Source organism: Equus caballus, chromosome 23, assembly GCF_041296265.1.
Source record: "Equus caballus isolate H_3958 breed thoroughbred chromosome 23, TB-T2T, whole genome shotgun sequence".
NCBI classification, from domain to species: domain Eukaryota; kingdom Metazoa; phylum Chordata; class Mammalia; order Perissodactyla; family Equidae; genus Equus; species Equus caballus.
In genome coordinates, this window is record NC_091706.1 from 64020854 (window position 1) to 64044809 (window position 23956).

General features: G+C 39.2%; 1 protein-coding gene across 7 annotated transcripts in view; it reads right to left on the reverse strand.

Annotated features, from left to right (window-relative positions):
• LOC100064928 (serine/threonine-protein kinase MRCK alpha) overlaps positions 1–23956 on the reverse strand; it is a 58639-nt gene that overhangs the window by 29495 nt on the left and 5188 nt on the right. For 2 of the 7 annotated variants that reach the window (XM_070248800.1, XM_023627541.2), the window contains exons 1-5: positions 18157–18390; positions 15897–16041; positions 15447–15577; positions 14034–14098; positions 11275–11351 (exon numbers count right to left, since the gene is read on the reverse strand). In XM_070248800.1, coding sequence (XP_070104901.1) covers positions 11275–11351; positions 14034–14098; positions 15447–15577; positions 15897–16041; positions 18157–18227 — 489 coding nt within the window. In that variant the 5' untranslated portion in view covers positions 18228–18390. Of the gene's footprint in view, positions 1–11274; positions 11352–13105; positions 14099–15446; positions 15578–15896; positions 16042–18156; positions 18433–23956 lie in introns of those variants that run through there. The other 5 variants (XM_070248803.1, XM_070248802.1, XM_023627539.2 and 2 more) reach the window with 4 other exon arrangements.

Consider the following 23956-nt stretch of genomic DNA (forward strand, 5'->3'; position numbering starts at 1 on the left):
GTAATTTATTCATTTTTATTGCTATATAGTATTTCATTATATGAATTTCTTTATTCATTCACAGTTTGATGAACATTTGTGTTCATTCCTATTTCATGAACATGCTTGTACATATTTCCTGGCATATAACGTGCAAGTATTCCTCTAGGATGTGTTTCTAGGGATGGAATGATAGCGTTGACGGGTTCCCATTGCTCCGCATGCTCACTATCGCTTGCCTCTGCAGTCTTTTTATTCTAACCATGTAGTAGCATCTCATGAGGTTTGGAACTATTACTACGTCTATTGTCTATTTAGATTTCCTCTTTCATGAATTGCCTGTTAAGTTTCTTGCCACTTTCCCACTGGGTTGTCTCTCTCTCTCTTATTGGTTTATAGGGTTCATTGTATGTAGGCACACCTCATTTTACTACACCTCACTTAATTGCGCCCCACAGAAACTGTGTTTTTCACAAGACTTTCCACCGGCAAAAAGATTAAAGACTCGCTGAAAGCTCAGATGATGGTTAGCATTTTTTAGCAATAAAGTATTTTTTAATTAAAGGATGTAGAATTTTATCAGATGTTTTTATTGAAATTGTATGACTTTTATTTTTAATCTGTTATTATGTTATGCTTATTCATTTTCTAGTGTCAAACTTTGCGTTACTGGGATGATACCAAATTGGTCATGCTGTATGATTCTTTTCATATAATTGGATTGAATTTAGCAACGTTTTTTTTTAAAGAATTCTTTATGTTCAGCCTTTTATTGGAATTCCCATTGTATAGCTAAGAGTGTTCAAAAGGTCAGATTTGGTATGTGTTTCATGAAGATGTTCCACATTGGGGCAATAACAATGAAATGTGGGGCTGGCCCCGAGGCTGAGTGGTTAAGTTCCCGAGCTCTGCTGCGGTGGTCCAGGGTTTCGCTGGTTTGAGTCCTGGGCGCAGACATGGCACCACTCATCAGGCCACGTTGAGGCCGCGCCCCACATGCCACAACTAGAAGGACCCACAACTGAAAATACACAACTATGTACCAGGGGGGTTTTGGGGGAGATAAAGCACAAAAAAGAAAAAGAGGAAAAAAAATGAAATATATTGAAAACAATGCATGTAATCTTTGAATTGTTCCAAGGAATGCCATTGCTATCAGCACAGCTAAAGCCATGCATGTTCTTATTAAAATTCAAACTGCATTTCAAAGAATGTTTTTGTATGTTCAGCCAAAATTCTGGATTGTATACCAGACAAACAACCATGTGAGCATCATTATCATACCTTACCCTCAACAATATTTTAAATCAGTGGCTAAAATTTAAAGCTGTATTTTCAGACAAGACAAAACCTGTATTTTTTGCAACAGGTGTAAAACCAATAAAATACTAATTAATTTCAAAAAGAAGAATTATTTACGTTCAGAAGTAAGATTAGACTGTCATCTTCCCTTCTGATATTGTCCTTATCAGGTTTTGGTGTCAAGTTACACGGCCCACATATAATGACTTGGGGAGTTCTTAGTCATGCAGGGCCGCCAAAACAAGATGTCGCCCGCTGGGTGGCTTAAACAGCAGGAATGTATCTCTCACAATTCTGGAGGCTGGACGTTTGAGGTCAGGGTGCCAGCATGGTTGGGTTCTGGCGAGAGCTCTCTTTCTGGTTCACAGAGGGCCACCTCCTCATTGCGTCCTCATGGGGTAGAGAGAGCTCTCTCTCCTACTCTTCTTATCAGGCCACCAATCCTATCAGATTAGGGTCCTGCCCTTATGATCTCATCAACCTTAATTATCTCCTAAAAACCCTATCTCCAAATACAGTCACATCGGGGATCAGAACTTCAACATAAGAATTTGAGGGGGACACAATTCATTTCAGTTTTCTGCCCCTGGCCCCACAAAATTTACGTCTTTCTCACATACAAAATACATTGCATTCCACCACAACAGTCTCAAAGTCTTAACCCATTCCAGTGTCATCTCTAAAGCCTGATGTCCAAAATCTCATCTCAGTATCACCTAAATCAGGCACGTGTGAGGCTCGAAGTATGATTCACCCTGAGACAAAACTCCTCTCCAGCTGTGAACCTGTGAATCCAGACATGTTGTGTGCTTCCAAAATACAGTGGTAGACAGCCATATTCCAACAGGGAGGAAGAGGAGAGAAGGAAGCGGGGATGGGTCTCAAGCAGGTCCAAACCCTAGCAAAGCAGATTCCATCAGATCTTAAAGGCTTGAGAATAATTCTCTTTGGCTTGATGTCCCACCTTCTAGGCCCAGTAAGGTGGCAGCATCACCTCCACGATCTGTGGGGTGACCCTCCCCCTGCAGCTGCTCTGCCCTCTGAAACCAACGAGGAAATAGTTTTGGCCCTGGGCCTGGGGTGGGAGTGGCAGCCCTTATGATCTCTGCAGGGCCTTGAGGGTCATTCTTCCCATCCTTTAAGAACAGTGTGGGGGCCTTGTGAGTCATTCTTCCTGTCCTTTAAGAACAGCGTGTGTTCACAGCTACAGAGCTCTATGGTCCAGTCCTGTGGAATCCAAGAAGTCTGACAGTATTCTCCATTCTCTCCTGATTTCCCTGTCCCCTTTACTTCAAACTGGCAGTATCTTTGCTGGTTTAATCCCATCTCTACTCCTGGCCTCTGCTGAGATGACTGATTAAGTCCATGAGTCACACCCATGATCTCTTTATCAAACGATTGTTCAGCCACACCCTTACTGTTTCCTTCAGAACAAGCTCTCTCATTTTTGCAACATGGATGGGCTGAGAATTTTCTAAATTTCTAATTTCTGGTTCCTTTTTGCTTAAAAATTCCTTAATCAATTCCTATCTCTGCTCTTCCGTTTTACTATGAGCAGTAAGGAGGACCCAAGGCATACCTTCAATACTTTGCTTTGAAATCTCCTCTGCTAAATATCCAATGTCACCACTCGCAAGTTCTACCTTCCACAAAACACTAAAACACAATTCAGCCAAGTTCTTTGCCGCTTTATAACGAGGACTTCCTTTCCTCCACTTCGCAACAGCCTCTTCCTCATTGCCATCTGAGATCTCACCAGAATGGCCCTTAACATCTATATTCCATCAACATTCTGCTTCTGAGTATTGATGTACTTTCTGAGAAGATGGAGGCTTTGTCTCCAGCTCTCATCTTTTCTTTCTGAGCGCTCCCCAGAATCACCTTTAACGTCCGTATTTCTACCAGCGGTCCCTTCACGACAATCTGGTCTTTTTCTAGCATGCATCTCAAAACTCTCCAAGCTTCTACCCATTGCCCAGGTCCAAAGTCACTTCCACGTTTTTAGATATTTGTCACAGCAGCACTCCTCTTCTCAGCACCAGAATCTGGCTCAGTCAGGGTTCTCCAGAGGAACAGAACCAAGAGGATGCTATACCTACACCTACACCTACATGTATGTCTATATCTGTATCTATCTACATCATCTCCTCTTGGTTCTGTTCCAGGATCATGTGAGCCAATTCCTTGTGATAAATAAATATATATATTTTATATATTTTTATCTTTTTATATGTCTTTATGTATTTTTTGACTTTTTTATTTTTTCAAGACTTTTTCTCCAAGTAATTTTATTGAGATCATAATGGTTTATAACATTGTGTAATTTTGGGTGTACATTATTATTTATCAGTTTCCGAATACACTTCATTGTGCTCACCTCCAGTACTCTAATTTTTATCCATCACCATACATATGTGCCCCTTTATCCCTTATGCCCATCCCACCACCCCCTTCCCCTCTGGTAACTGCTAATCTTTTCTCTTTATCCATGTATTTGTTATTGTCTACATATGAGTGAAATCAAGCAGTATTTGTCTTTCTCTGTCTGGCTTATTTCACTTAACATCATACTCTCAAGGTCCACGCATGTTGTTGCAAATGGGATGATTTTGTCTTTTTTTATGGCTATTATTCCAATGAATATATATACACACACACACACACACACACCCCACCTCTCCTTTATCCATTCTTCTGTAGAAGGGCTCTTGGGTTGCTTCCACATGTTGGCTATCATGAATAATGCTGCAATGAACATAGGGGTGCATAAATTTCTTTGGATCGTTGGTTTCGAGTTCTTTGGATAAATATCCAGTAGTGGGATGGCTGGATCATATGGTATTTCTATTTTTAATTTTTTGAGAAATCTCCATACTGTTTTCCGTAGTGGCTGCACCATTGTGCATTCCCACCAGCAGTGTATGAGGGTTCCTTTTTCTCCACATCCTCTCCAACATTTGTTTTTTGTCTTGATAATTACAGCCATTCTGACAGGTGTAAGGTGATAGCTCATTGTAGTTTTGATTTGCATTTCCCTAATAATTAGTGATGCTGAACATCATTTCATGTGCCTGTTGGCCATCTGTATATCTGCTTGGAAAAATGTCTGTTCATATCCTCTGCCCATTTTTTGATCGGGTTTTTTTGTTGTTGTTCTTGAGTTGTGTGAGTTCTTTATATATTTTGGAGATTAACCCCTTGTCAGATATATGATTTGCAAATATTTTCTCCCAGTTGGTGGGTTGTTTTTTTGTTTTGTTCATGGTTTCCTTTGCCTTGCAGAAGCTTTTTAGTCTGATGTAATCCTACTTGTTACCTTTTTCCTTTGTTTCCTTTGCCCAGGCAGACATGGTATTCGAAAAAATGTTGCTAAGTCCAGTATCAAAGAGTGTACTGCCTATATTTTCTTCTAGGAGTGTTATGATTTCAGGTCTTACATCAAATCTTTAATCTATTTTGAGTTAATTTTTGTGTATGGTGTAAGATAATGGTCTACTTTCATTCTTTTGCATGTGGCTTGTCCAGTTTTCCATTCATTGAAGAGACTTTCCTTTCTCCATTGTATGTTCTTGGCTCCTTTGTCAAAAATTAACTGTCCATAAATGCGTGGTTTTATTTCTGGGCTTTCAATTCTGTTCCATTGATCTGTGTGTCTGGTTTTGTACCAGTACCACGCTGTTTTGAGTACTATAGCTTTGTAGTATATTTTGAAATCAGGGATTGTGATGCCTCCAGCTTTGTTCTTTTTTCTCAAGATTGCTTTGGCTGTTCGAGGTCTTTTTTTGTTTCATATAAATTTTTGGATCCTTTGTTCTATTTTTGTGAAGAATGTCGTTGGGATTCTGACTGGGATTGCATTGAATCTGTAGATTGCTTTAGGTAATAAGGACATTTTAACTATATTTATTCTTCTGACCCATGAACATGGAATATCTTTCCATTTCTTTATGTCTTCTTCAATTTCTTTCAATGTCTTATAGTTTTCAGTGTACAGGTCTTTCACCTCTTTGGTTCAGTTCATTCCTAGATATTTTATTCTTTTTGTTGCAATTGTAAATGGGACTGTATTTTTGATTTCTCTTTCTGCTAGTTCATTGTTATTGTATAGAAATGCAACTGATTTTTTAAAATTGATTTTGTGCCCAGCAGCTTTGCTGTAGTTTTTGATTATTTCTAATAGTTTTCTGGTGGATTCTTTAGGGTTTTCTATATATAGAATCATGTCATCTGCAAATAGCAAACCATAATATGTAATATATAGAGACTTTTTCATCTATCTATATAAAGATTTATTATAGGGAATTGGCTCACAGGATTATGGAGGTTTATAAATCCTAAGATCTGCAGTCGACAAACTGGAAATGCAAGAGAACCAGTGTTGTAGTTCCAGTCAAATCTGAAGGCCTGAGAACCAGGAGGGCTGATGATATAAGTTCCAGTCCAAAAGCTGGCGGGCTTGTAACCCAAGAAGAGTCCGGTGTTTCAGTTTGAGTCCAGAGGCAGGAAAAGACTAATGTCCAGCTCAAACAGTCAATCAGGCAGAGTTCCCTCTTATTTATGAGAGGATCAGCCTTTGCATCCATTCAGGACTTCAACTGATTGGATAAGGCCCACCCACATTGGGGAGAGCAATCTACTTTACTCAGTCTATTGATTCAAATGCTAATCTTGTCCAAAAACAGCCTCACAGACACACTCAGAATGATGTTTGACTAAATATCTGGGCACTTTGTGGGCTAGTCAAGTTGACACATAAAATTAACCAATACAGGGAGTATTCCTTCTTTCCCCAATTTCTGGAAGTTTTTGTGTAAGATTGCAATTATTTCTTCTTGAACGTTTGATAAAGCTATCTGAGCCTGGGAGTTTATTGGTGGGAAAACATTTAACAACAGACTGAATTTATTTAGTGATTATAGGAAGATTCAGGTTTTCTACATTTTTTTCTTAGTTAATTTTGATAAGTGATATTTTCTAATAGTTTGTCTAAATTTTTTTCATATATTGATATGAATTTTTTTCATATTTTGAAATGGCCTAAAGTCACTATGTCCTTTATTATCTTTAATTATCTACCCCAGAAATAATGTTGGCTTTTATCATTTTTGATATTGGTTTTATGCGCTTTTTTCTTTTTTTTTCTTTTTTCCTTTTTTCTTTCTTAATGAGCCATGCCATACTTTCATCATTTTTATTAACTTTATCAAAGTGGAAACTATGGGCTTTACTGTTCCATTCTATTTTGTTACTTTCTTTATATCGTTAATCTTTGCTTTAAGTTTATTATTTTTTGCCTTCCGCCTTCTTTGGGTTTAAATTGCTTTTCTTCCTGTAACTTCTTTCAACGGATGCTTAGATCACCAGCTTTTCAGTCTTTCTTCTTTTCTATTTTATGTACATAAGGCTATAAATTTTTTCTAAATATTGCTTTAGCTGCATTCCACAAGTTTTGACGTATAGTATTTTTGTTATTATTCTATCCAAACCATTTTCCAATTTCCACTAGAATTTTTCCTTTAACTCATGGTTTACTTAAAAATGTATTTCTTAATTTACATATAAGAACTTAACATATATTTTAAAATATTTATGTCTAACTTAGCTTTCTCATGGTCAAAGAACGTGGTCTCCGCGAGTCCAGCCCACGGAGATTTGTTGAGATGTGGTTTGTGGTCCATCTCCTCTTTGTTGAAAAATGTTTTTTGTGATTTTAAGAAGAAAATGCTTTCAGCATTTATGTATACTGTTCTATATTTGTTCATTGGGTCAATTTTGTTAACCATTTTATTCAGATATTCTCTATCAATTACTGAGAATTGTGTGTTCAGATCTTCCTCCATCCTTACCGATTTGTCTGTTTCTTCTTGTAGTTCTGTCACTTTCCATATTACATATATTTAGGCCACATTATTTGGCCCATATATATTTAAAACTAGCATGATTTCCAGGTAAAATTAACCTTTTCTTACATAGTTAAGTGATTTTCTTTACCTCCAATAGTAATTTCTTTGCTTTAGATTTTATCTGATTTTTATATAGTGATCTCTGCTTTCTATATGCTTATGTTTTAGAGCTCCCCATATGAATAGTAAATGTTAGATTTTATTTTTATCTACTCTGACAATCTTTATTTTTTCACTGGAGTATTTTCTTCACTTGCAATCTATTTAGTGACCGATTTATTGGCATTTATTTCTACCATGTTAGTTTGTGTTTATGCCATCTATTCATTGTTTCTTTTCCTCTCCCTTCTTGTCTTGTTAGATCAGCTGCATATGTTTATCCTTACTTTTTTTCCCTTTGAACTTATTCATACTGTATCTATTCTATTTGTAGTTTCCCTAGAAATTAAAACATGCACAATTAATTCCACAAATCAGAATTTGATTAAATCTTTACTCTCTTCCTGGGCAACACATGAATCCTAGAATATTTTAAATTCTTATACTCCTCTTCTGAATTAAATGTTATTGCTTCCAATTTTTAATCCATGTTCTTTTGTTTTTCAATCCTCTAGATGTTATTATCACTGTTTTATTCAGTCAATATTAATTTGCATTTGCATACATATTTACCACTTTCTTTCTTTTTTTTTTTCCCCCCCTTTTCTTATCTCAGACCTATCATTTGGGATCAATTTCTTTCTGCCTAAAACACATTCTTTAGAATTTCAACTATTTTCAACTATTGCTCTGTTCTGTCTACTCACCTTTCAGGACATGAACCAATTGCTGGTTAGACCTTCTCATCTTACCTTCTACTATTTTTATTCTCTCTACTGTATTTTCCACTAATTCCTCTTTTCATCCTGTTCTGATTTGTCTTTCAATTCACTAATTTTCCCTTCTGCTATATTCATTTTGCTGTCAATCACGTTCATCGATTAATTAATTTAATTACATTTTTAATTTCTAGAAGTTGTTTGATTATTTTTTGAATATGCCATGCCACATTTTATTACTTCTTCTGTAGTTATTTTCAAGTTTCTTGTCGACCATATTTTATAAACTTTAAGACGCGTTTTTTTTACATTTTAACATCTCTGAAATAGAGATATGTCTGATAATCAATGTTGTTTTATAATTACTGTCAGCCAAAAAGCAGCCATAAAGAGGTCATTATTTTGTGCCCAAAACAGAACTTACAAATTGGTACAAAAGGAAGAAAAGCATTTGTCAGATAGATAACGAAGAACTGCGTGTGCGGGCTTTTTAAATTTTTTCTCCAGTAAAGATACCAGATATGGAATAGGAGTTGCAATTGGGCTCACCATCTGATGAAGCTTCGGTCAGCCACTGCATTCTCCAAGATCTATGTGCTTCTGCACAAAAGAAGTAGGTGATTAAGGGAGGACTGATAAAGACAGCTAGCCCTGCATTTTTCAAATCCTTGCACTACCCTCTGCAACTGCCCCCAGGACATAGTATTGCTTTTGCTTTTCTATTTGTATTGGTTTTCTATTGATGAATAACGAATCCTCACAGACTTGGCACCCTGCAACAGTACCCATTCATTATCTCGCAGTCCTGCATGTCAGAGTTCTCAGCATGGCCCAGCTGGGTGCTCTGCTCAGGATCTCACCAGGCTGAAACCAAGATGTGAAAGGGCTGGCGTCTCATCTGAGGCTGCATCTGGGTCCTCTTTCCAGCTCACAAGGTTGTTAACAGAGTCATTTCCTTGCAGATGTAGAACTCATGGGGGCTGCATCTTCCAGGTCCACAGGAGAGAGTTTCTGACACTCAATCTTCTTGTAAAGACTTCACCTGATTAGGCCAGGTCCACCTAGGATAACCTCTATTTTTATCAACTCAGGTTCAACTCATTAGTAACCTAATCATGGGAGTGACATTCTGTCTTATTTTCACTTGTCCTGCCCACATTCAAAGGAAGAGGGTTTTATAGGGTGTGTACACCAGGTGGCAGGAATCTTAAGGGTCAATTAGAATTCTGCCTACCAGACTATCCTAGAGGGGTCTCAGGACTTATATTTGGCTCTTCCTATCGTAACAGGCCTCCCTCTTTCTCTAGGCTGTGGAGATGATACATAGGTCACACCATGTTTTGGGTATGTTTATTCCTATTGTTTATTCAGTGACCATGGCTCTAACCCGTGGTTAGTTAGATCCCACGCTGGGTCCACTGAAAGACAGTCCCAGGCCAAAATGTCATTTACCTCCCAGTGTGGCAGGGCCCCCGTGCTGACTGGTGGACAACAGTGGTGCTTTGGGTCCCAGGAATTAGCATCTATGTAGGGCCAGTGTTTATAATCTCTGAGAAGTCTGGGTGTTTCTTCTTGCCTCGTGCACATCGACTCTGTAATCGCCTGCAGAGCCCTCCCCGCCTGCAGCAGTTGGTCCCCGACTCCAGTTTCCTTCTTCATGCTGTGAACCAGCCCATCACGCCCCCTCAGAGGTCTGGACTGCCCCTCCTCCAAGCTTCTAGGCTCTGAAACCTCAATCCCTTCATTTTGTTTCTCAAGCCCCAGCAGGGGCAGCTCCTCCTTCAATTGCTCCCTCTCTGTTACCTCACTGTTTTCTTTCTGTCTTTTTAGTCCTCACTGTCTGTTCCACCAATTCTCTGTTTGAAAATGTCTCCACTACATGGATGAACCCAGAGGACATTACCCTAAGCGAAACAAGCCTGTCACAGAAGGACAAATACTGCATGATTCCACTTACATGAGGAATCTAAAGTAGTCAATCTTTAGAAGCTGAGAGTAGAATTGTGGTTGCCAGGGGTTGGGAGGAGGGGGAAAAAGGGAGATGTCAGTCCATGGGTATAAGATTTCAGTTATGCAAGACGAGTAAGTTCTAGCGGTCTGCTGTACGACATTGTGCCTATAGTTAACGATATTGTAGTGAACACTCAAAAATTGTTAAGAGGGTTATCTCATGTTAAGTGTTCTAACAATGACGACAACAACACCACCAACAAAGAAGCACAAAGAAACCTTGGAGATAGAGATACATCTATTAGCTTGATGGCACATTTGTCCAAGCTCATCAAATTGAATACATTAACTATGCACATCAATTGCACCTAAATGAACCTATTTCAAATAAGTAAATAAAATAAAATGTCTATTAAAATAACTGATAGATTTCCTGTTTTCCTGAGTGGAGCCAGACCTATATCCAAAGGTTCCTCAACAATAGAAAGGAACATTATACAGAAGTACAGTTGGACATATTATGACTGCACGTGGATGAAACTCACAAACTCAATGCTGTGACATGAAAGAACTTATACAGGGGACGGCCTGGTGGCGCAGCGGTTAAGTTCGCATGTTCCACTTCTCGGAGTCCCGGGGTTCACTGGTTCCGATCCCGGGTGCGGAGATGGCACCGCCTGGCAAAAGCCATGCTGTGGTAGGCGTCCCACGTATAAAGTAGAGGAAGATGGGCACGGATGTTAGCTCAGGGCCAGTCTTCCTCAGCAAAAACAGGACGATTGGCAGTAGTTAGCTCAGGGCTAATCTTCCTCAAAAAAAAAAAAAAAGAACTTCTTACAGCGTGATTCCACTCACATGCATTCTAAAATTAAGTCCTATTGTTTAGGGATGCATATACCGAGTGTGAAAACACGAGAGAAAGAGGAAGTCAGTGCCGTGAGCAGCAGGGTGGTCCCCAGCAGAGAGAGAGCCCTTGCGACCCAGAAGGGCGCAGCTCCGGGGCGTCAGCCGTTTCGCAACCCCCAGCTGAGTGGGGGTCACACTGTATTTGATGCACTTTTATGTATATGTGTCATAGCTCCCAATGTAAAATATTTTGCTAGTTATTTTAGTTGTAATAGAGATGGCTTTACAGCTTACAAAAACTTGCAGCCTTACTTTCCACTAACACCTGTCTTTTTCCTTGTGCTTGTGTCAAGCCCTCAGTCCTCTCATGTGGAATGATACGAAAACAGGTTTAGCACAAGACGGAAGCGCTATTTTGAGAACATCAGTGACTTCTGAAGCGCCTGTAGAACATACTCATGAAGCTTAGGACTTACCTCACATGGAACCACAGCATTGCTGGTTGTACTAAAGCCTGCCGAGGAAGATGAGCTTGAGTCTTGTTGCACTATACCTGGAAAACAATAGCAAACATTTTTTAAGCTAGAAAATTGAAACTAATAATCATGCCTTTTTCAGTCTTAATCTGTTTAAAATTGTTCTCAGATCGTATTTTTCAGAGATAATCTGATTTTTCATGTATACATATTTAAATCAAAATATGTTCTTATATTTTATATATTACATATTAAACGTATTTAGTGTATCTTAGCATTCTGCATCTTAAATGAAACAATTTTTGGCAAATTCTTGGTAAACTTATAATGAAAGTACATAAGTAAATTATATACATTTGCACAAATTATTTAACTCCTGTGTATCGAATCATTGCTTTCTTTTCCCCAACAGCATTACATTGAAATAAAACTTGAACCATTTTTGGAAGACCGAAGGGGAGTTCAGGAATGCAGTCATACCAATGATGGCTGCTCTTTCTATGCTAGTTTCTCCCCACTCCAGGAGTCAATTTCAAATTACTCCCCCCGGGTACCCAGTATGCACTTTTTAACCTAAGTTATCTGTAATAAGAACATAGGCAGGTATAAAACAAATATTAATTACACTTAAAACTTTTATCATAGTATCAAGGTGTTATTTATTTAGACAGAATAAATTATCCAACTACAGGTTTTTTCTTCAAGGGAATTTTAAAGAAATTCCAAACTTTGTCATCTAGCAATTGTATGAACTTTAAATATATGGTATTCAAAATGAAGTCTTAAAGTATAATTATGATTCCTTTCAAATATCAGAGAAGAAAAAGTACAAAGTTAGACTTTCTCTAACAAGCATACCTTTAGCAACTGACATGGCCAGGAGTGTCAGCTTTTCAGCTATAAATCACTAATAAGATTGCTTAGAGGTTGAATAAGGAAATGTGTTCAGAAATGTCACCTAACACTGCACAAGGATTTTATTGCTCTGCACCATTCAGAGAGAAAATAATGAGAAAAATAAAACTCTAGGCTGAAATGTTAACTTCATAAAGCATGATGATAATATATGGTCTTTTCTTTTAGATTCCTTCTAAAAACCGTCAAGCCTATTAGTACTCCCACCAATCAACATTTTTGGACCCTAAGTACCCCGTCCACAGAACCCCGCGTTCTGTAGTGAGCAACGCTCCGGCCTTGACTTCTCTGTAGGAGCATCTGCCCTGGGGCCACCACCATCTGATGGCTCTACACCAGCCATCCCACGTTCTGTGCCTCCTTACACCTCTCTTTAATTAGAACCTATCTCGATTCTCATCTTTGCAAAGGTACCCAAGTTCCCTTTAACTGCTTCTTCTATAGTCCATGAAAAAGTCAACCCACAAGTATTTACTGGTCAGCCACTGCTTTCCGGAGTTTGCCTATCCTCAGTTCCTTATTAGTCTACCCTCTGCCCTCCAGAATATTCATCAGCTGGTGCAGGCCCACGCTGCTCTGATGCAGTCAAATGTGAGCCACAGAGCTGAGGCGGTTGAAAGAAGAGGAGCTCAAACATACAAAAGAAGTTCCAGTGACTACTTTGTATAAGAAATGGCCTCTGTTAAGAGACTAGAACATCCCTTCGCTTAAAGGGAACAGCCACAGTTTATTTTTACTAAGTTCTCTTGTCATTAATACCTTCATAATGAAAGGAAATTTAAGAAATTCTTGTGTTAAGTGTGACATATTCTTAGCTTCCAGATTCACGGGAAAATGTCTAGGAGATCTTAATGGAGGAAAAAAAAAGTCGTTTCAACTAATAAATAGTTGAAAATGGCTTAAAGCAGGCACTCACGGAGGATGGTCATGAGCACCCCGATGCAAGTCTGAGCGAGTCTTCCGTGCTGTCTCCTCAGCTGCACGTTTCAGTCTCCCCACAGGGTCTGGGACAGCCCTGAACACACAGACACGTGTCCCCTCCGCCCTCGCCAGTATAAGTGTTAGCTGACTTCCACATCACCCGAGTGGCTTTGCCTCACGCTGCGGCTCATGGGAACATTCCCAAACTGGGAAGTGAATGGTATGAAATAAAAAATGTTTATCTATTACAAGAACATTTTCATGATACTGAAAAAAGGTAGTTCCACTTAAAGCAAAATTTGTTGCTTTTACTATGATAGAAAAATCTCTAAATTGTGTAAAATAAAACCAAACAAAATGGTTCTTTAAAAGGTGTGGTATATATGTACAATGGAATGCTACTCAGCCATAAAAAAAGACAAAATCATCCCATTTGCAATCACATGAATGGATCTTGAGGGCATCGTGTTAAGCGAAATAAGCCAGACAAACACCATATGATTTCACTCACATGTGGAAGATAAACAAACTTACAGACGAGAACAAATCAGTGGTTACCAGGGGAAGGAGGTGGAGGGTGGGCACAAGGGATGAAGGGGCACAATTATATGGTGTATGACAAACAATAATGTACAGCTGAAATCCCACTATGTGATAAGCTATTATGACCACATAAAAAAAAATAGACGGCCTATCCTAAATGCCAAAAAAATGGCTCTTTGAACATTTTATTGAATACGAGTGGATACACACACACATACACACACTAGCCTCGGGCTCCAGGCTCGCTTATGAGAGCTATTTTCCCATCTGTGTAGTAAGCTGGCTCTTGTGTGGGCAAGTGGACCCAGCGGAGGGGAGTGCAATAGGTCCTGTTTTAGGTAACAATTAGCCCCGTACCCTTTTAGATCCAAGCTCCTCACCCTTAGTCAGGTGTTCGATTTCTAACCACAGGTCGGATTGGTACTTCTCTTTGGCTTTCATTTTACTAAAAGAAGCAGAAAGAAGGGAAGACGTCATTAAGTGCTAAGTGTGGAGACTGACCTATGTTTGGAGCCCCCATAATTGCGACGTGGGGCTACTGCAGGTAGAACCCTCAGTCAAGGAGAATTTCGTATTTGAAACACTCCAAATAAGAGAGATTTGGTAATTGCATCAGGATTTGTTTCACAGGGAACCAAAATAATGGAGCAAATAAATGAATATATATGCTATTTTCCATTTGATTCACATGCCTGCTTTTGAGCAAATGTGTGGATTGAGATGCCCTGAGCATAAGACGAAATAACATGTTTATTCTGCAAGACTACTCAGACGTCATTCGACAGCTCTTTACAGTGTATCAGTCACATACCAAGAAATGTCTTTTCCTTTTCATATTTAAATAAAATGCACTGATCTTAGAACTGGATCATTTGTAACATATAAAGTTTTTGGCTTTACAGTAGTTAAATTTCTTGCATTGAAATTGATCCAAATGTTAATGACTACAGTTACGTGAATAAGGTTTTAGGCGTGAAAGTTGGCCCTCAGAGGCTTACTTTTCTTCTCCTGTTGCTAAATGACTCTTGTGGAGCACATTTATGTTGAAACAGATGTCACATTTATATTTTCACACTGGCTTGAATTTTTTTTTCTCTTTACTCTCCAATATTACACCATCTCACCTACATTGCTGTATGCATTAGCTACGTTTATTGTCTCTTTGTATGTTTATCATATCGTCATTCACATGGTTGGAGTTTAATTTGCTCTATTTTTGTGGTAAGAACAGGATAAAATGCTCCACTAACCAGTAAACAAAATAGGGAGAGGCAGCAGTTAAAAAATACACATATTGAAACATACAGTTAGTTAGAAGTTATAATTAAAAATATGTAAAACTAAGATCAGCAGATGCTTCAGAAGTAAAAGGTCTGTGGGAAATAGGCCACAATTTTTAGTTTGCCTCAACCTATTTTCATTAAAAAATGTTTTTTTCTACGTGTGCAAGACATTCCTTATGAGGGAATTTTGAATGTTTGTGAACCAAAGAAATTTTGCAAACAAGGAGGAGAAAACAAGAGAAACTTCATTCACAGGCGTATCAGTTTTCAGTATTATTGACACCATTTTGTGGAGATGCCAGAATCAATTAAAGCCTGTTGAAAGGACATGTGTTAAAAGCAACTAATTGCTTTCAAATTTTCATCAGTTTTCATTTCGTCGAAGAAATCTATTCTCTTTGGGGGAAAACTAAACTTTATGTCACAGGAAGAGACTGAATCTGCAACTTCACTGTAAATGCTTTGCACCCAGCCTGGAAGTCGTCCTGAGAATGGCGTCGTCAGGCTTACCAGTCCAGAGCGACCGCAGCGGCCTCCGGGAGGGCCTGCCTGGAAGTCTGCTCTCTGTCCAGGGCCGACTCCCACGTGAGCATCGCTGACGCGTCCCGTTTATCAAACCGCTCCATCGCCCCCAGCGCGTTCTACAAAATCAGGTGAGTAGGTTTTCATTTCCATCTCATATTTACATTTTAAATCACATCCAGAAAAACTTAAGAGGTGCTCGGGACTCTTATTTTTCTTGAATAGTAAATAGAAAATTTCCTTATTAAAATATATTACTTTTCGTTATAATTGAGGGCGGTAATTAAAGATTCTCATGAACAGTCTCGTTTTTACACTTATCACCATGACACCTTCCCCTCCCCCCAAGCAGGGCCGCTTTCTTATGAAAAGGCTTTTTGTAGGTTGAGACCTACAGAAACTGACATAATTCAGCAACTTCATCATCATGATTTTCACCTGTTCTTTTTTCCATTCTGTGAGCCTTCCTGGGCTGTGACTGATGCTCACTCTTGCTCCTGTGACCAAGCTGGAATTTCTAAAAGACTCCACGTCTTTGGTTATTTCTAAGGTCAAGCCCTGGACATCCTTTTCATCCCCGATGCTAACATATAGAAAGTAAAAGACACATATGAATGCAAAAGTGGAAAACATGTCAGCCTAAATAAAGATATAAGATACATACTTGACAGTAAATCTTACCATAAGACTTTTAAGGATTTATTAAAAAAATTTGCTACCAACAGAAAAGAGTAAAAATCTAGAGATGCTACCAAAATGTATAGACTTGGATTTTCACAAAGCTCTTAGAAAATGTGAAGTGGCTGGCTAAACGTAAGACACATTGGGCAGGAGTAGACTGCTTCTTAGGTTCAACTCATATAGTTGGAGAAATCATTAGTTCTTTCAAGGCAAAGACAGTTTTATTGACTTAATTAAGAAAGGTCACTATTCCAAACTTTATATTCTTAATCAGAGATTAATTTAAAAATTGATGTAGGCATTGAAATTCCACACTCTGTCCATCTGTGAATAACTTATCGATAAGCATATGTGCAATGCACATCACTTATTAATGTAACAGCATTAACCTCCATTCCCAGAAGGATCGCCCAGTCCCTGGGTGGTTAGTCCCATCGCTCCCCAGCAAGTTCTGTGGCCGGCAAATGAGAATTCCCGAGTACAAGCAAACCAAAGACACTTTTGGACATGCAAAGAGATAGAAAGGTTACTACACACAGACTTTTCTGAAAGAATTCCTCCAGAAGGCTCTCTAGTGCAAAACAAAAACTGAATTCAAGAAAAGGAAAAATAGGACACAAAAATAGTGACAACATAACTAGGTAACATGATTAAGTCTAAAGTAGTATCAATAAATAGTAGTAATCTGGGTCTAAAATCCCATGTGATGCTGGCGTTAGGACTGGAGTGGAGCTATCACAGTTCTTGACCAAACGCAGAGGGAATATAACAAGAACCCCACTCTCAGCGTCTCCACTGGCCACGTGTGCGACCTTTGTGAGGGCAGCAGTCCTCGAAGAATAGTGACTCTTCTGAATCAGAGTCAATGCCTACCGGGAAATAAGCAAATTTCTTGAGCACCTGAGAAAAGATATGCCCTAAAGAAACCAATTACACAATTTTGAATATTTTTATTCCTAGTGAAAACTTAGAGCATCTTGTATCTTTAACCATAAGAGGAAATATCATAGATTCTTATATAACTGAACTCGATGTACTTGGAAAATATATTTCTTTGAATCTGATCGACAGAGACTTTGTTGGGCTCAATTATGATGCTTTTATACTACATGTCATTATAATAGAACTTGAAATCAGGCCGCATCTCAAATATATTTGTATGTGTTACATGATATGAAGGGATTTTAGGAGAAAAAATATTTTCTGCTGTGGGCTTTCCTCTATGTTAATAATCAAAGAAGCAAACTGGGCGCAATGCTTGAACAAATTCTTATGGGAATTAAAAGGAAATAACTGCCAATGAACAAATCACAATGAAAAGAGCTTAGACAAGACAGACTCAAACCAACACATGTGCCGGGAAGAAACTTAGTGAGAATAGCGCAGGCTCTGGGTCACACGGTCCTGGGAACCAACTTGGTTCTAGCTTCTAGGAGTTATGTAGCTTAGACAAGTTACAAAACATCTCTGAACTGAAGGCGTGAAATGGGGTATTAATACATATTTAACTGGCAGAGTAGTTAGAAGCATTCAAAATATATACATACATATATTATGTATGTGTGTGTACACATATTAGCAGATATACATGTACATATATCTCTTTTGATGCCTAAATATAGTGGGCACACAACTTTTTGCTGTATATTATTAATGCACACAGAAAAGGAATTAGCTTACAGAAATTGTCATAATTTTAAGCCTCAGTCCAAACCTTAGACTTGATAAATCAGGAAAGTGAACTGAAGAATGTTTAGGAATTATAAACCCAGTTAGTTTCCTAATTTATCAATTTCGTGATGTGTTTTAAACATAGTGCTACTTGTATTTTAAAGCACCATTTCCTGTTACAATTTTTAAGAGAAGAAAATAGAAATTTATCTTAAAAAAAGAAATATTCATTTGAAAGCAGAAGCCCTGAAACTCAAAGCGCAGAGAGTATTATAGATGTAAAAAGCATACTCGGTTTATTACTGGTATTAACAGGGAAAGAACTGTGGACAGGGGCCTTCCTTACCTTCCTGAGGCATTCTGCAGGAGCCTGTAATCCTTCATCCTACAGAATAAGGGGGTTCTCTCTTTGCTCATAGTGACACGAACACTCCCAGCCTTTCCCCTCCCGGAGATCTTGGTGGAGCAGGGAGACCTGAAAATCTAATTCCTCATCCTCCAACAGTCCAAAGGAGCTGCTGGTTTAGGGCAACTGCTGCTGCCTGGAGCTGGAAGGGTCCTGCCCCAGGATTCCAAGGATGGCTCCCGAGTGGCAGTTAACTCACATGTTGACTCAACTGTGCAGGCTTGATGGGCACCCATGTGTAAAGACCCGATGTGGGGGAAAGGAGGAACCCCTTCCCTGGACAGTAGTGAGGGAGAAAAATCCAGGAGGGTATTCTAGTGATGACATTGTGATCCTGGATCATTAGACACAGCCTTTGAATTACGAACTTTCATATATATATATATATATGGTCCGATATATCAGATCACCACTGGGGCCCAGGTTTGTTCCCCGGTGAGAGAACCACACCACCCGTCTATCAGTTGTCATACTGTGGTGGCTGCGTGTTGCTGTGATGCTGAAAGCTATGCCACTGGTAATTCAAATACCAGCAGGGTCACTGACGGTGGACAGTTTTCAGTGGAGCTTCCAGATTAAGACAGACCGTGAAGGAGGACCTGGCCACCCACTTCTGAAAAAATTGGCCATGAAACTCTATGAATAGCAGCAGAGTATCGTCTGATACGGGGTGGAAGGTGAGAGGATGGCACAAAAAGACCAGGCAGGGTTCTGCTCTGCTGTGCACAGGGGTGCTAGGAGTCACAATCGACTCAATGGCACTGACAACAACATGTATATTTTTTGAGCATTTAGCCCCATTTACTTTCTTTCTCTCTCACTCTCTCTCTCCCCATATTTGTAATATGTCTGTCTTTTTTTTTCTGAGCCATTTGAAAATAAGTTGCAGACACTGGGCCTTGTTACCTCTTAAATATTAAAAATAAGAGCACCTCTTACATGACCACAGTACAGGGATAAAAACCTGGAAATTCAACATTGACACAACACTATTAACTAAAACGCAGCCCGTATTCAAATTTTGTCAATTGTCCCGGTAATGTCCTTCATAACGACTTTTTTTCTGGGTTCCGGATCGCATCCAGGCTCGCTCGTTGCATTTAGTTGACACGTCCTTTAATCTGGAGGTGCTCCTCGGTCTGTCTTTGTCCTATATGACCTTGAGACCTTGAGGAATATAGCCCAACTACTTTCAGTCTGGGTTAATCTGACATTTCCACATGACTAGATCCATGTTAGCAGTTTGGGGAGGAATTCCATAAAACTGAAGTTCTGTCCTTATTGCACCCTGTGGAATGGCACGCACCCCAACACCATGCACCCCCGGGACATGTGATGTCCGTTTGTCCCGTTACTGCTGATATAAACTTTGATTGCTTGGGTAACCAGGTTTCTCCACTGTAAATTTCCTTTTTTCTATTTGTAACCAGTAAGTTATTTTGCGGGAATATATTTCAAGACTAAGTAGGCATCCTGTCCCTCATCAAACTTTCATCCACTAATCATCCTTACTATTATGCTTGCGAGACAGGGCTCCATTCCTTCTACGTTTATTAATTGGCACTCATTATAAGGAACAGCTTTTCCTTTTCTCTCACTTATTATTTATTCATGACTTTATTTACATCAGTATGCACTCATGGGCTCCTATTTCATCTTATTCCTTGTTCCTTAATTACTTTGATGCTCAGTGGTTTCTTGTGTTAGGCAGCTCAGGCTCCTCTAACAGAATACCATAGACTGGGGGGCTTACAAAACAGAAATTTATTTCTCACAGCTCTGGAGGCTACAAGTCCAAGATCGAGCTGCTCTCGAGGCAGGTTGCATCCTGAGGCCTCTTCTCTTGGCTTACAGGTGGCCCCCATTTTGCTGTGTGCTCACACGGCCTCTACTTTATGCTCACTTGGGGCGGGGAGAGAGAGAGAGCTGGGGGGAGAGAGCTCTCTCACGTCTCTTCTTATAAGAGCCCCACCCTCATGACCTTGTCTAAACCTAATCACCTCCCAAAGGCCCCACCTTCAAATCCATCACATTGAGGGTTAGGATTTCAAACATACGAATTGAGGGGAGGACACAAACATTCTGCGCATAACATAACATCTGGTCAGTTACCTATTGGCCAGAGGGAGACACTTCAATCGGACTCCTGTGTCCTTTCACAAGCTCCAATATTATTTGAGGACTTGATTGTTTTCTGGCATAAGATGTACCAAGTCATCTTGTACATTCTCTGTCCTGGATATGGAGTCAAGGCATTTTCCAAGGATCCTTGTTTCTTCTTATGGGGAGTGGTGTTTAGAAAATAATATATGCATGCTATGTGATCTCATTGCTACTGGCTTATTATTGCTTCCAGGCCCTCTCAGCAGAAAGAACTAGGTGCACATACACATGCACACACACACGTATACACATACGCATGCCACACACACATACAGGCATCCCTCACACACACTCAGCGGCACAGACCTATACACATGCATGTAAGCTTTAAAAATAATAAAATGAAACATGAAACAGCCATTTAAAATCTCATTTCTGAGCCTGACACTGTCATAGAAACCCATCTCTTAAGAAACAGAATAGGGGCCTGGTGATACAGTGGACACACCTCATAGAATCAGGAGTCATGGTCTTTCACCACACTTGTTCACCTCAGAAACGGCATGATCCGTGCCAAGCAAAGTGGCTGCTCTATCTCTGAGCAATACCTTGAATCTAAATGTTCTGTGTTTCAAAATCTCTAAGTTCTCCTCCTTAAGTCACAAAGGTCATTCACACTTACTTTAATGTTGGAATGAATACGGCTATATAATAATAACTCCTAGTCTGTAAAATCTAGAGACTGATGCTCATGTTCTCTGGGGGCTCTGCAAGTGTGAGGCTTTCATTTGGTAGGGCTGGTACTGAACAACGCGGAAAGAGGCAGGCAATGGACAAAGGGGAGGCAAGGCTTCATGGGCCAAATGTAGTCCCTTATTCTCAGCTCTAGACAACATGGAAATCCTCATTTCAATTTCTATTTGTTCATTCAATTCTCTTAGCAATATTAAATTCATACAAAGAAGGCAAGAAACACAATAGAATCATCAGCTTTATACTCATCAGGGAAATACAAATTAAAACTGTAATATGATACTGCTACAAACCACCAAGGCTAAAATTAAAAAGACAGAAAACACCAAGAGTCAGTGAGGACATGGAACAACTAGAACTTATGTACATTGCTCGCATAGGGAGAGTGTAAATCAATGAAACTACCTTGGAAAATTCTGTAGCAGAATCTTCTGAAGCTGAACATATGCATAACTTATGACCCAGCAATTCCACCCCTTCAAACATGATCAAAATGTCTAAATATGTACACCAAAAGACAGGCACAAATTCTTTCATAAGAGCCCAAAATTAGAAATAATGTAGGCATCAATCAAAAATAGAATACATTTTTACAAATGTGAAATATTTATACGATTGAATACAACAGCAGTAAGAAAGAGAAAATATTACTACATACTACTTCATGGGTAAATCTCTGAGACATCATATTGGGGAGAAAAAGTCAGATGTACAATGATACGTAGTGTATAATTCTATTTATAGCACTCAAAAACAGTCAGAAGAGTGACTACCCTGGGGTGGATGGGGACCACTGTCACTTGATTTGTAACAATTACAAACTCACATACTCTTTTACTCAGTCATTCCACTTCTAGGAATTTATGCTACAAGTAAGCTCTCAGAGGTTTGAAAGAATGTATGGGTAACATTATTTACTGTAGCTTTGTTTTTAAGGCTGGTAAATGGTTACATAAATTTTGGTACTTTGACCCAATGCAACACTAAGCAGCCACACCAAAGAAATGCACATGTATTGATAGATTGATCTCCACTATATTCTTTAAGCGAAAAAAGCAGAATGTATAACAGAGTATATAGTGTGCTATCTTTTGTGAAAAGGAGAGTATAAAAGTACATATTAGTATTTGTTTGTATATGCATAAATTTTCTTTGAACAAGTATATTAGAAATTAATAATAGTGTTTGCCAGCAGGGAAGGGAAATAAAAAAGTGGTGAACAGTGGAATAAGGGAGATCATTTTTTATTCTATACTCTCTTGTACTGTGTAAATGTATTATTTCTTCTGTCTACTTTAAAATTTTTTAAATAAACAATGGAAGTTTCTAGTTCTGGTGAAGATGGAATAAACACACTCCACCTTGTTTCTCCTCTTGGATGCAACTAAAATCCTTGGACAGAATACATAGAACAGGTATGTGAGGACTCTGAAATGTAAATGGTAGCAGGTGTATTGAAGAAAGAAACCAGATTCCAAGTAAGAACAATCCAGCAGTGAGGTCCTTAGATTTTTTTTCCTTTGGTATCCTCTAGCCTGGATTCAAAGGCAGCTTGAAACCTGAAATCGTGTAGCAGGTGTGAGTGAAATGAATCCCAAAAGAAGTCTTCTCTTTCTAATCTACCTTTCACAATAAAGAAAGGATGACTCAGTGGAGAGAATCAAGAGCCAAGAGGTGGGACAAAGGGCCAAGGAGAGTTATTCCCAGGCTTTGAAAACTAATTGAGCAACTCCTGACACTTGCCAGGCTGGGTTTCAGAACCTCTGCGAATCAATGACTCCTTTTTTATTTTCCTTTTTTCCCTTTTTTGATTCAGAATGTCTATAGCTGTTATCCTGTGCCTGATTCACTATTGTATTTTGGGTGTGTTGGGGGCAGATAACTTGTCTCTAGTTTCACAGGTCTGCAGATGGAGAGGAGGAATTGTACCCTAGGAACTGTACTTAATGTATTAAACCCAAGATCTTATATACATATACCGCCTGGACTTGACTGAGATGATGAGATTTTGGGATGAGATGATGTTATAATGAGATGAGACTCTTGGGAACTTTGGGAGATGACTGATGTATTTTTCATTTAAGAGAGACGCGAATAATTGGAGGCCAGAGGAATGGACTGTGACAGACAGACCCTAAAGTGACCTTCTCAATGATTCCTATCTTCTGGTTTTGGTATTCATGCCTTTGTGTAATCCCATCCTCTTGAGGGTGGGTGGGACTTGTGACTTCCTTTTAGCCTATAGAATATGCCAAAAGTGATGGGATGTCACACTTGTGATGATATTACATTATATAAGACTCCATCTTCTTGGAGACTAGAGCTATGGATTCTCCTTCAGGACCTGACGAAGTAAGTATCCACGCTGGAGATGCTCACATGACAAAACCAGATGGCCTCTAGATGTGAGGGCAGCCTCCAGCTCACAGCCACCAGAAAGTCATACAGCTGCAAGGAAATGAATTCTGCCAACAACACGAATGAAGTTGGAAATAGATGCCTTCCTAGTCGAGCCTCCAGATAAGAATGCAGCCTGACCAACACTTTGATTGAAGCCATATGAGACCCCGAGCAGACGGCCCAGCTAAATTGTGTCTGGACTCCTGACCTACATAAAGTGTGAGATAGTAAACGTATGTGCTGTTTTAGGCCACTAAGTTTATGGTAATTTGTTACGCAGTAGTAGAAAACTGAATACAGTGGACAGAAACACACAGAACAACAGAGAGAAAAATTTGGAAAACAAAAAGGGAACAGAGCTTCAGACCTATTGGACAATACCAAAAGTTTTAATATTCACTTCACTGGAGTCCCAGGTGAGAGGAGAGTGTGCTGCAGAAAAAATATTTTAAGAAATAATGACGGAAAACTTCCTAACACTGGC